Consider the following 13,333-nt stretch of genomic DNA (forward strand, 5'->3'; position numbering starts at 1 on the left):
TTGTATGTCGTATCTATCAACACAACATACGGCCACGTACGTATCATCTATATGGATGTGGGATTTACAATTAACAATCTACTAAATTGCTCTTCAATGTCCAAGTCTGTCCAAACCACGTAGTTATGCTCTGTGGCCATATAAAGACAGTGTTAGAGCGGAGTCCTACCCTCCATCTCTTCTCTCCTTATTGATTGTCTAATATTATATGTCTGATTCATACTAGCAAAAATACCAGGAAAATTTTGTCTAATTGAGGTCATGATAAAGGCCGATTGCACTAAGGTCTCGTATGTGCAGTCGAATATCTACAGTCAACCTATTTGCCCTTACATGACCATCTCTGTACACTAAGAATGGGTGGTTATGTGTTCATTTTTCACCAAGACACACTCTTACCATCCAAGGTTTTTCCCCTGGTTTACGACTACTACATACAATCATAAATTTACACTTACATGTTCTACTTTTAAAATCCGATCGGGTTGCGTTATCTAAGTTATGCAAATCACTCCTAATATTACCATAGCGGTGACATCTTAAATACAAACTAACTCTAGAACGTCTTTCTTTTTGTTTATATGAAGCACGTGTAAATTGAAAGCCAATTCCTATTACAATCTCATCGGTCCAAGCATGTAATTCATCTACAAAATCAAATTTCCTATATGTAACAAATCTACCAGAGTAATTTACATTGTCCCCTAAATTTTCATAGTCCTGCAAATGTAACATAGATTTACAATCAACAATTAAATTGTATTTAAATTATAAATTAAATATTTAGGTAAACAATTAGGTAAAATAACATACATATAAAATAAAATAATTAAAATAATACTAAAATATAAAATAATTAAAATAAATTACTACAACATAAATTATAAATTAAATAAATTACTACAACATAAATTGTAAATTACTACAATAATTTAAATAAAAAATTAAAAATAATTTAAATAGTATAATTAACAACAATATAAATTATCAAATAAAATAATATACTACAACATATACAAAATATAAATAAAATATAAATTAATTTAAATAAATAAGAGGGAAGAAAAATAAAGAAAAAAAAAATTTGAGTCGAACAAAAAAAGTATTTGGGTCGCATAAAACATGCGACTGGACCGCGGTTGAGTCACATGTTTTTTTGCGACTCCAATTTTTTATTTTTTTCTTAAAAAGAATCATTCGAATCAATTAAACTACGTACCGAATCGGATTTTGGTTAGCCATTGTAAATCGATTCCAACTTTTAGCTTGTTTTAACTCAGAGAGTGTTTTTAGAGAGATTTTACCGTGTTTAAGTTCGTATATTATGCAAGGGCGATACTGGAAATTCAATATATATAGGGTGGCGATTAAAGTGTTCAAGATTTCATTTCCTACGCTTTAGCTCCACAAATTTTATCTTTTGATTTAGTGCTTTTAGAGTGATAAAAGTGTTATTAAGTGAGATTGAAGTGTATTAAACAAATTTTAAGTCCAAGGGCATTTTCGTCATTTTATTAAAATAGGGGTGACGATAAAATGAAAAGGATAGCGATGTTTAGTAATGCCTATTTTTCAAGGGAGAAACAAAATGGTTGAAGGTATTAGGAACTCCCACTTGTTACTTCTTAGACATACATGGGCTACTCTTAAGAATTTCCTAAAAACAAAAAAGAAAGGGGAATTTATCTTTTTGTAGACGTGAGGAATTAAACTCTTAAAATTTCATTAACAAATAATTGTAAGATATTCGTTATGTTAATATCTTCAAGAAACTATCCAAATCATCTAAGAGAGTTAGATTGTTTATTACACTTTTTTATATAAATGGATGGACAAAAATAGGTACAGTAAGTATTAGATTTCTCTTGGAAAAATTGAAAAATTAACCCATTTGTTGTAAAAAAAATTTCCTAAAATAAGTTCTATAAATGTTTTTTCCCAAATTACGTGTTCATAGCAATCACTAACAAGGATAATAATTTTGGATCCTATTGGGTTGAAGGCTGGGTTTCAAGGGGAGCTAAAAATTACTATCAAGGGTAGCAATTTCCCTAATTGGTGACCTTGACAATAGTTTTTAGCTCAAAAAAACACATCCGTGTCTTTTGACACTTCCTTAACCATCTTCAAAGTCGCTGCCATGGACAACATTTTTCATTTAAGTGGAATTGCTATTCTTCAGCTTTCTTCCAGTCTAATAAATTTCAAAAATGTTGTTTCTTGACTACTTTTTAGTACGGAAGGATGATCGGAGCTCGTGTTTGGACTGTAAGGTCGTGCTGGGTACAGAGATGCTCACCCAACATAGGTTATTAGTACTAGTGTTTCATATGAGGAGAAAGGTTGCCGAGAAGAAGATAAAGGTCAGATAAACAATCATGTGGGGTAGGCTTAAAGGGGATATGGTCACAACCTTGTCAAGCAAGATTAAGACGTCGGGCTACCCAAGTATATCAGACGATGCAAATCAAATGTAGGCTACCATGACGGAAACCATTAGAAAGGTGGCAAAGGAGACATTAGGGGTGTCGACGGGGAAATCAAAGGTGTACAAAGAGTCGTGGTGGTGGAACGAAGAAGTGCAAAAGAAGATAAAGGACAAAAACAAGTAATTCAAGGAGCTTATGGCTATCACGGAGGAGGAGGATAGGATACAAAAGAAGGAGAAGTATAAAGAAGCAAAATGGGCGGCAAAGAAAGCAGTAGCGGAGGCAAAAGAGCGCGCATTTGAAGCCTTTTATCAAAAGCTTGATACCAAAGAGGGGGAGAAGTATATTTTTAAGTTGGCAAAAGCAAGATCTAGGCAGAAGAAGGATTTAGGGACAGTGAAGTTCATTAAGGATGAAGGTGGACGAGTACTCCTTAAACAAGAGGACATCAAGATGAGATGGCATCAATATTTTTCCCAACTGCTCAATGAGACTAGGGGTCTAAAGGAGGAAAGTCGACAAACTTTGGACATCCAAAGAACACAGAAACATGGGTGGATTATGGATATTACCATGGTGGAAGTAGGAGAAGCTCTCAAAACAATGGGGGGATCAAAGGTAGTTGGACCTGATAACATTCCGATTGAGGTATGGAGGGGTTTAGGAGAGGAGGGGATTCAAAGGCTTACTAACCTTTTTAATGTCATCTTGAGGTCTAGTAAAATGCCAGAAGAATAGAGGGTTAGCACACTTATCCCACTATTTAAGAACAAAGGCGATGCACAAGTATGCGGGAATTATAGAGGGATCAGACTTCTAAGCTACACTATAAAACTGTGGGAAAGAGTGATTGAGAAAAGAATTAGACGAGAGACGGTAATTAAAGAGAACCAATTCAGATTCATGCCAGAAAGATCAACCACCGAGGCAATTCATCTTTTGAGGAGATTGATGAAAAAATATAGAGAGCGAAAGAAGGATTTGCATCTGGTGTTCATTAACCTTGAGAAAGTGTACGATAGCATACCACAAAGCATTATTTGGGATAGCCTCAAGAATAGAGGTATTTCACAGAAGTATATTGAGGTAATAAAGGACATGTATGACAGAGTGTCGAATAACATACATACACCGGTGGGTATACCAGAGTCTTTTCTAATTAAAGTGGGACTGCATCAAGGATCAACACTAAGTCCTTTCATTTTTACTGTCGTTATGGAGGAAATCTCTAAATCCATCTGGGAGACTGTACCATGGTCCATGCTTTTCACTGACGATATAGTTTTGGTCGCGGAAACCAAGGAGGAGGCTAATAGTAAATTAGAAGAGTGGAGGGAAGCCTTGGAGGGTAAGGGGTTGCGCATAAGTCGTACGAAGACAGAATACTTGCGATGCAATTTCAGTGGGACAGAATCAATAGGGGATCTGGAGGTGACCATAGAGGGAGAAGTTGTTGCATGTACATCCAAGTTCAAATATTTGGGATCGGTGATTCAGAGTAATAGGGAGATTGATGGAGACGTTATTAATCATATACAACTGGGTTGGCTTAAGTGGCGAGCAGCAACTGGGGTGCTTTGTGATAAAAAGTTCCTGAGAAGATTAAAAGGTAAATTTTATAGCGTCGCAATTAGACCGACGTTGTTATATGGGACAGAATATTGGCTTGTAAAGAAGGTTTTCGAACAGAGGATGAAAGAAACAAAAATGCGAATGCTGGGATAGATGTGTGGTAATATTATGATGGATAGGATAAGAACTAAGAGTTCAAGGAAAAGTTAGGGGTTGCACCTCTCTTCGCAAAGATGCTGGAGAACAGGTTGAGATGGTTTGGGCATATGCAGAGAAAGACCCATGACACCCCAATAAGAAGGATCGAATGCATCATAGTGGAGGGTAAGAGAAGTCGAGGAAAACCTAGGAGAATGTGGGAGGAACAGTTTAAAAGTGACCTGCATGAACTTCACCTCTCCAAGGACCTGATCAAGGATAGGGCAATTGGTGGCGCCTCATCCACGTCTTAGATTACTAAACCCTTCCCTTTTACCAATTGTTTGTTATCGTTCATTGCCTTTATTTATCGTTCTTTACCTCCTTTACTTTTATCCTTTTTAGTTATTTGTACGTATTCTATTTATTGTGTTTGTAAGTTGCAAGTTTCTCTCTCTCTGAAGACCTTTCTCGAGCCGAGGGACTCTTTGACCGCACTCTCCTCTATGGGTATAAACTGTTGTCTTTCTTCCCTCCCCAGACCTTGACCATAGTTTTCTATAAGCGGGATACACTGGTATGATGACGATGATGATGCTGTTTCTTGAATGCTTAGTTTGCAAAGTAATTTTTTTCAAAGCTTAATTTAAGAATTTTTAATAAAAAAAATCAATGGAAAAATTACCTAGAATTATCTAATCTTTTTATAATTTTCCTACAATAATTCCAGCTATTAATTAACCATGAATAATTCCAATTTTACGGGATATTTACCTAGAGTAAACTCGAGTAACCGGATGACCAGCTCATTAGGTAGTTTACCTATAAATTAAATTGAAAACTAATTTAAAATTAGAATTTTTTTAAAAAAATTTACATAAATAATCGTAAATAATAAAAAAGTCTGAAAAAAATTTTAACATTTTTTTTAATATTTTTTTCAACATTTTATTTAATTTATCTTTTTTACAAAAAAAACTTGCTATAGCAAGTCATCCGGTTATCAAGTTTACTCTAGGCAAATGCATTGAATTATTCATGATTAATCAATAAATGAGATTACTGCAGTAAAATTATGAGAATATTGAATTATTTTAGGTAATTTTTCCTAAATTAATTGTATTTCGGTGGTCCAACATGGATTAATCCGTTGTGTATTTCGGTTCTATCCGACCCGAATTATTCCACGCAGTATCGCAGTCTAAGTGACAATTGAATTTCTGGAACGAAGATCATCCCCAAATGTTAGAAATGAGCCCTAATTACTTATGATCTTGAATCTCGATGCTTGTTCATCTTAGATTATCAATATTCAACTGAGATAGTAAGTGATAGGTTTTAAGTATTGTTACTCCTAGCTGAAATGGGGAACAACACTACTCCTCATCAGGCAGAATCTGGGTCTTCCATGAAGAAACCTCGTCCTCTTGTCCGCATTGCGCTTCTTCTCATGTCTCATCGCGTCATTGTCAGGTATTTCCTGCTTTATTTCACAATTTTCTATCTGGGTTTTGCTTATTTTTGATTAATTTGTTTGATCTTTCAGTTTTCTTTGCTGTATTGCTGGGGTGATTGCTCTTTTACTCTTGCCTGTTCTTGCAAAAAACACTTACATTTCAGAAAATGCCCTTATGCCAGGTGATTTTTTTATCCCTGTCTTCTCTAAATTGTTAGATGAATTCAATTTCTGTGTTTGCGTTTGAGATGGTGGATACTTGAAATAATTTGAGAAGGATAATTCATTTGGGGCAAACTAGATTGATTTATTGATTCGTTAGCTTATAACAGTCTTTTGGGATCAAGGCTTTGGCATTATTGTGGTTGATTTTGTATATTAAAATTATGTGGGTAATTTTGAAACTTTATCTTTTCAGTCCATTTTATTGGGCTTCTTTACCTGTAGTTGTGCAATGCTTGCTTGTTGAAAGGCATACATGATTGAATTTGTCTTAGGTATGTTAATGAAGGGTTTTACTTTGAGCAAATGTACCTTTAGTTCTTAGTAAACCTTAGTGCTCGTTTGGTTGATGTACCAATTAAATTCCAATGGAATTTCTTCCTCAAAGATACTTGCTTTATCAAATTTCTAAGAGATGCCTTTTCGTTTGGTTGAAGATTTGAATTTGCAAATGATACTGAAGTTTCCTTGGCAATTGATTCCTACATTTTTATGGGAATTTCTAATTTCAAGGGTGTTTTTATTTCCTAAGCTTTTCCAAAATATGTTAACCAAACAAAAATACAAATATGCTATTCCTTAGAAATAGAAAATCTCAGGTAAGTAGGAGCCAACCAAACGACCTTCTTAATGCCTATTTGGTAGACGATAATAAATATTGAATTGTATGCAACTTTGTACAGAAAATCCTATGCGTTTTTTTGAACTCTCCTACCATGTGTTTCTCTTATGTCAATTTCTTTACCTTTCAATTTGAATTCTGATTTTATTTTTGAAATGTATTAAGATATAGAAATTTCATGGGGTTGGGAACTTAGGAAGTGACTTTATTAAGAAATTACTTACATAAATTCATTGCCACTGCTACCGTTATTGGCACCTTTTGAACTGTTTTTCCAAAATGTACGGTTTCAACTTGCTCTTTTTGTTGTATGGAATGAAACATTAGGTTAAATAAGATTTCTATCTATACTTTTTGTGTCCTATAGGTTCTGCAAAACCCATGCTCTCTAGTCAGGACGTTTTAGATGCTGACAAACTTGTTGCTGAGATATTGAGCTTGAGCTTGGATCACAAATCGGCAGAATTGTATGTGTCTTCTACATGACATTGATATCTTCCATTTAATAATTTTTGGATGCCAAATGTTTATGAACAAATAGAAGTATTTTCATTGAGTATTGGAAACAGAGACTTTGGTCCGCATATACACAAATAATGTACTATAACAATTTTCTCAGTTATTTCATCTATTGTCTTACCTTTGGCCTATGTCTGAAAATACAGAGAAATGAATCAAAAGTTTGTAAACAATCTCCTTACACTTCTATTGTACTACTGTAGTCCAAATGTGTTTGTTGATCATTTATGATGTCTTATTTTCACCATTTGATGTCATTCCAGTGAAATACCAAGGATATTAATGAAGTGTTTGCAAGACTTGGGTGCTGAAGCTGGCCAATTTCTGTTCTATCCTCAGCCTAATAAGTTTCATCCTCTCCATTTCTTTTCTAGTCAAGGCAATGACCTGAATCAAGAAAACAGTACCTGTAATAATCTAGCTGTTAGCACTGTTGGTATAATTAGGGCTCCACAGGGTGATGGAAAGGAAGCGATAATCATAGTGACTCCTTATAATCCTATGAAGCTTGATGCTGGGGATGCTGTATCATTGGGCGTTGGATACTCTGTTTTCTCACTGCTGACACAAGTTACATGGTTGGCAAAGGACATTATTTGGCTTGCGGCAGATTCTCGATATGGTGAGCATGAATCTGTTGCTGCCTGGTTAATGGAGTATTATGCCCCTACATTTGATAGCTCTGGAAAATCTTACACTAGATTGTGCTCTGCAAGAAGCTATAATCTGGAATCTGAGGACAATCATTTTGTAAGTGTAGAATCACTTGAGAGCTTTAGACGTGCTGGTACTATGGCTGCTGCTCTGATAATTAAAGTTACTGATGGAAACAAGCATGCTCAGGAAAGTGTTAGCATTTATGCGGAGGCATCTAATGGACAAATGCCAAATCTCGATCTCATAAATGTTGTGAATTATTTGGCAGTGCATCATCAGGGTCTGAATGTAAGGGTGGGAAAATTGTCGTCTTTATTGGAGTCCAAGTGTTTGGAAATGGTTGGTGGAACAATTGAGTATCTAGGAAACCTGGCTAGAAGCTTAAATCCTGGTTGGGGCTTTGGTATACCTGTTGGCGAATATGTTGAAGGAATTGCTACTCTTGTGAGTTCATTGTATGCTCAGGTGACGCCTCTTCCCATTCCTCATTCTTGTCTTGCTGCCTGCAAAATATTTTTGACTGTGCACTTACCAACACACACGCGCGCACACACACACACACACATGTTTTGGTGTTTGATGTGCTGCTGATCTGTCTTTCTGTATATTGTTTCTCACCAGTCATGCTGCTTGCCATTTGTTTCTTATATTTTCTTTTTATCAGGCATTAGGTGTTCCAACGGGTCCCCATGGTGCTTTCCGTGATTACCAAGTTGATGCTGTGACACTGGCAATTTCTCCTAAAGCCTCACTATATAGCAGTGGCGAGCGAAGTAAATTGCTATTACGCAGTGGACGGTAATGTGTTCTTCACCACTTTGCTAACTTGTATATTGTTAGTCCCCTTAAAATGTTCAAATTTTCGATTTAAAGACAAGTGAGTTGCTCTTGTTATAGTTAAGGTGGTTGATTATCAAACAATATTTTTTTTTTTTTGGAACTATAAAATGCTATTTGGGGGAATAAACTGCTGGAGGCCTCATAATAATCTAAACAGTATACCATCTTACACAGTTGTGCAATTGTTAGTTTCAACATGTGAATTATGTTCCTAAATTAGATCTTTAGATTTTTACTGAGCGGTCCTGTGCAATAAGACGAGGACCCAAAGTTGTTGTCTTAGCTTTTGGACGTGACTACAAGTTGAATCTGAGTAGTAAAGGCATGTCAAATTCTACTCTCAAGTGAAATCAAGTTTGGTGTGTTCTACTGTAGGTGTAGGTAAAGTTTCTTTGTAGTCGGTGGCTGGATGCTTAGGTTTTCTAAGTTCTCTTAGTTGCAACTGTGTGCTAGTTGTCAGCATGAAATTATGTTTCCAAAGCTGGACATCATTTCAACTTGTCCGTTCGCTGTAGTAAAAACTGGAGACATTTGAAAATCAATCCTTGCTTTGAGCAGCAATATCAGAAACTTTTACGACACTGGATATGCATATGCTTGGTGACGGTGAGGATTGATGTGGTAATGTACATACAACATTCCATTACCCCAATGTCATTGTGGTAATGTGCGTACATCTTCTGATATCTAGTCTTTACTCACATAAATCTCATGGGGTTTAAAACTTTTAATAAGGTCTCCATTTATACAATTCTAGAAACCAAATTTACGCTTGCTTCATTCACTAGCGAAATGTTCTTCAAATATAGTTTCTGAGTTGGGGCTTTGTTGTTGGTGCTGTTTTGTGTGATGGCACAATCCTTAAAACTAGATATACGAAATCGGAACATGAAGACGTTTTTCAGATTTGCTTGCAATGTGATCTTGGGAAGAGACCATCTAAAGAGTGCTTTAAAGCGTCTAAGTTGAGCACCTTAGAGTGTCTTAAAGTGCATTTTGGTCTTAAGAAGAGTTCATTTCATGCGGGCACTCACCAAATATATCTTCTCTTCTTTTCTTTTTGTTTTTTATTTCCCTTGTTATTTTGTTTTTTTGGGGGTATTTAATCTATTTTTAGTTTTGACTCCTCACACCTTAATGCCAGCTCCATCTTCCCGCACCTAGGAACCTTTAGGGCCTTAGGGATCCTTGTGTCTTTTAAAGCTAAGCTAAAGTCATGTTTCTTTCCAAACAAACATGTGTTTTCTCAAGTTCCTCTTATTTTTTTAATCTTGCTATTATTGGCCCCACATATCATCACTGTCATTGGCATTTTCTTTGGGCCATGACTTTGATAATTTCTAGTTGCACGACACTTTGATGCACTTGACTTATTTCTTAGAAGCTGGACCACTCTTGGGGGCCATTTGGTTTAGAATGCTGTAATGGAATGGAATAAAAAGGAAAGGTTTCACATAGTGTATAAATTAAGAATCTCATAGTGTATGGATTAAATTCTGGAATGGATCTTGTATTCGACATTCCAACTCTATTGTTTGTTTCACCCTTGGAACTCATTTTTTATTTAATTTTCTAAAAAGCTATGTTATAGTTAACTTTTGCTTTCTCTTTTATATGTTAATTGTATTTACACTTCTATGTTATCCATAAATATACATGTAAAAAATCTGAAATGTTGAATGAGACTCGAAAAATATGAACCAATATGTTAACTTTTGAAGAAAAAATTTTACGGCCCGTTTGGTAGGTGGTAATAAATGGTGGTAATGGGAATGAGATTTAGTGTAATCTTGGTTGAAAATTCTTTTAGCTACCTTGATGGCCATGCCTATCCAACTTCAATTATCTCATTTTCTTAATAAGTTTCATTCCAACACATTACTATTGTGGAAGGTGTTATTAGGTGTTAATGAAATTTGTAAAAGAAAAACTTTTTGTGATTAAAGTTTCAACACCATCGGAATGACATGGGATATTTGATGAAATTTTACGCTATAGATCATTCTCAATATCACCATACCACTAATCAAATGGGCCGTTAGGGAATTAGTTGGTCCACCAAATGTTAAAGAAGAATAGGGAAATGACAGTGATGATACCTTGCCAAAGTTGAGAGATGTACATCCCCATTCCGACCTCTTTTTCTGAGGGGACATCACTATTTCTACAATTCTACCTGCCTCATCCTCATCCCCGTTCCGATGCTCCTTACCTTGCTTAGGCTGGCGCCACTTTACTGACATTGGGGCAATGTCATGACGTTGTTATATGTATTCCATTTTGGTTAGACCGAAGTCCAGACTATACAGTATAGAGATTTAGATCACATCACATTGGATATACAAATTCTAAAAATTATCTTTAGTTTGCAGATGAAGAAAACATGAAAATTTGATGTTTTTGGAAGGACACATTTTGACGAATCTAAATAACCCTCTCATGATATTGTATAATTTTTAAAGGGTCTTAATTTCGGATCTCTCTTAGGAAATCTTAATCAGTACATCGAATTCATCATTGGATCATCAAGATCTTATCACAGCATCAGATATACAGAAAATTTCATAGTGAAAACTGAAAATTGAGTGAAACTTGAAGCTGATCTGTTTTTCAAAGAACAGAAAACGACCATCGGTTGAGAAAACTATATTCTGGGTCTTGTACAACTATCCTGTAAAAACTTTAAAATGCCATGATGTTGTCGGTTCAATGACATATTTTCTTTGTTGATGATGCAGTTTGGTCGAAGGCGTTATTAGATCAGTGAACAACCTACTCGAAAAGTTCCACCAGTCATTTTTTCTTTACCTTCTAACTGGACCCAGCAAATTTGTTTCGGTTGGAGTTTACATGATCGCTTTTGCGCTCCTTATTGCTCCACTACCCGTGGTTGCCGCTTCTCTTTATTCTGATGCTGTAACAAGTAATCCAAAATCGGACAATGTCGCGTTGGACTTATCTCGTATATCATGGAGGTGGCTTCATGCTGCTAAAACCGTGTTTGTGATTCATTCATGGGCAGTTGTTGTAGCATTACTTCCCTATTACATATGTCAAATACCGAACAGGACATCGGTATCGTGTTCTATTTCTTGGATTTTGCTGTCTTTTTTCAGCTTGCACTTCTTTTACATAGTCTTAGGCTCCCCTTACTCAACCTTCAAGTCATCGCTCGAGCATAACAAGGAATGGGCTGTCTTGAAATCTGTTACGATAGCAGCTGCCTTCATCGGTTTGTCTCTCATGTCTGTCGTAAACTTTGCAGCCGCAGAAATCGAAGCTTTGTTGTTAGTACCATTTTGTTTGATGGCACAGCCTTTGAAACTAGATATACGAAACCGGAGCCTGAAGACTTACACCAGAATTGTTTGCAATGTGATCTTCGGATTGAGCTTGTTTCCGCCAATTGCTTTCTTTTTGATAAACGGGTTTGTCGACGGATTCAACAGCTTCAATGTCGGCGATTTTTGGGTTTGGGTCGAGTCTCTTTGGCTTCGGAATAGTGCAACTTATCTATATGTTGTTTTGGTTCACCTTCCATGTTGGGTGTTATGCATTCATATCTTATTACATCCTTGTTAATCTCCATTGCAAAAAATTCTAACTGACCTAGTTTTGCCATAGTTTTAACAGTAATTTGTGCTGAAATTTGTAATTTCATAGTCCTTTTAACCTGATGTTGTACCATTGTTTAATTTTTATGATCATATCTTTGCTGTCATTTCATGTATTTATGTTAAATTGAGTTGAATTTATTGTGAATGTCAGCATATTATCAGGAAAACATAAGGTATACACACTTTATAAACCAAAAAGATATCATCCCAAAATCTTATGGCAATGGGAGTAAGAGCTCTAGTGACTTATATAATATGCACCATCTTTATTTCATCAATGTGGGATAAACAAATCGAACAACTTATGTATATTTAATTTTTGATCATCTAAGTTGGCCGAGCATCATGGATATACCTATTGAGGACTGAGGTTTTCCTTGTTATCCTTGTAATTGGATTTTGATTCTCACCATTTACAATAAGATCTATTCCCCCTCCCACCTTGCCTATATTGTTCTTTGATTCTTTCTTCGGAATTATAAAAGTGCACATTGTGAGTTAATACCGATACTAAAGTATCTAAATGATATCTGTCCCACTTAATTTAAATTATTTATCACTTTTACATTCTTTCATTCAACTATTTTGAGTCTTTAGGATGACGAGAACTAAAAATATAAATTGTGTATTTCTGCTTCAAACTTTTCATGTCTAGCGGTATATTTAGGCCTTTCGAACAGATCAGGTTGGGTCGGGTTCGAGTCATATATAAACAGTTCAGACAGACTCAAATTCAACCCGTTTAGTTAATTGGGTCGAAAATCACAACCTTAGCCCGACTTGTAACAAATCAGGTTGACTTGATTTCGACCCACTTAACCCGTTATAGTTTTTTGTTTTCGTTTTAAGGTTTTAACATTGATTACATCTAATTTGTAGGCCTTAATTTTACACTTTATGTTTTGTTCTTTATTTTGTATTCACTATAAAAAAACAAGAAAATATTAAATGAATTAAGTTTAAGTTATACTAATTGATTTAACTCAGTATTAACACGTTTAATTCAATGGGTTAAACAGATTTGTTTCAAGTTTAAAATTTTGACTTGAACCTAACCCATTAAATAAACAGATCAGGTCGGGTCGACCCATTTAATTAATTGGGTTAAAAGTCTCAACCCAAACCCATTTATTTCGGGTTAAGTTCAGGTCGGGTTATTAAGTCGGGTCAACTTTTGCCAGATTTTCGTATATTAATTATTATACTAGTACTAGTATGATGTAGAGGGAGTTAAAGCTATCCAAATATAAATAGGCTAGAT

The 13,333-nt window shown here is 35.4% G+C and overlaps 2 protein-coding genes across 2 annotated transcripts; both read left to right on the forward strand.

Annotated features, from left to right (window-relative positions):
* The first annotated feature begins 2,624 nt into the window (after positions 1–2,624).
* LOC130810937 (uncharacterized) lies at positions 2,625–4,453 on the forward strand. The gene is made up of 4 exons (XM_057677055.1): positions 2,625–3,077; positions 3,198–3,917; positions 4,064–4,161; positions 4,249–4,453. Exons 1-4 carry the CDS (start codon positions 2,625–2,627, stop codon positions 4,451–4,453), a joined length of 1,476 nt encoding a protein of 491 aa, XP_057533038.1.
* An 862-nt stretch (positions 4,454–5,315) lies between these two features.
* On the forward strand, positions 5,316–12,176 carry LOC130810120 (uncharacterized). The gene is made up of 6 exons (XM_057676073.1): positions 5,316–5,612; positions 5,686–5,777; positions 6,807–6,906; positions 7,222–8,080; positions 8,280–8,413; positions 11,194–12,176. Exons 1-6 carry the CDS (start codon positions 5,503–5,505, stop codon positions 12,035–12,037), a joined length of 2,139 nt encoding a protein of 712 aa, XP_057532056.1. The 5' UTR covers positions 5,316–5,502; the 3' UTR covers positions 12,038–12,176.
* The last annotated feature ends 1,157 nt before the right edge of the window (positions 12,177–13,333 follow it).

The sequence above is a fragment of the Amaranthus tricolor genome, chromosome 4 (genome assembly GCF_026212465.1).
Source record: "Amaranthus tricolor cultivar Red isolate AtriRed21 chromosome 4, ASM2621246v1, whole genome shotgun sequence".
In the NCBI taxonomy this organism is placed as follows: domain Eukaryota; kingdom Viridiplantae; phylum Streptophyta; class Magnoliopsida; order Caryophyllales; family Amaranthaceae; genus Amaranthus; species Amaranthus tricolor.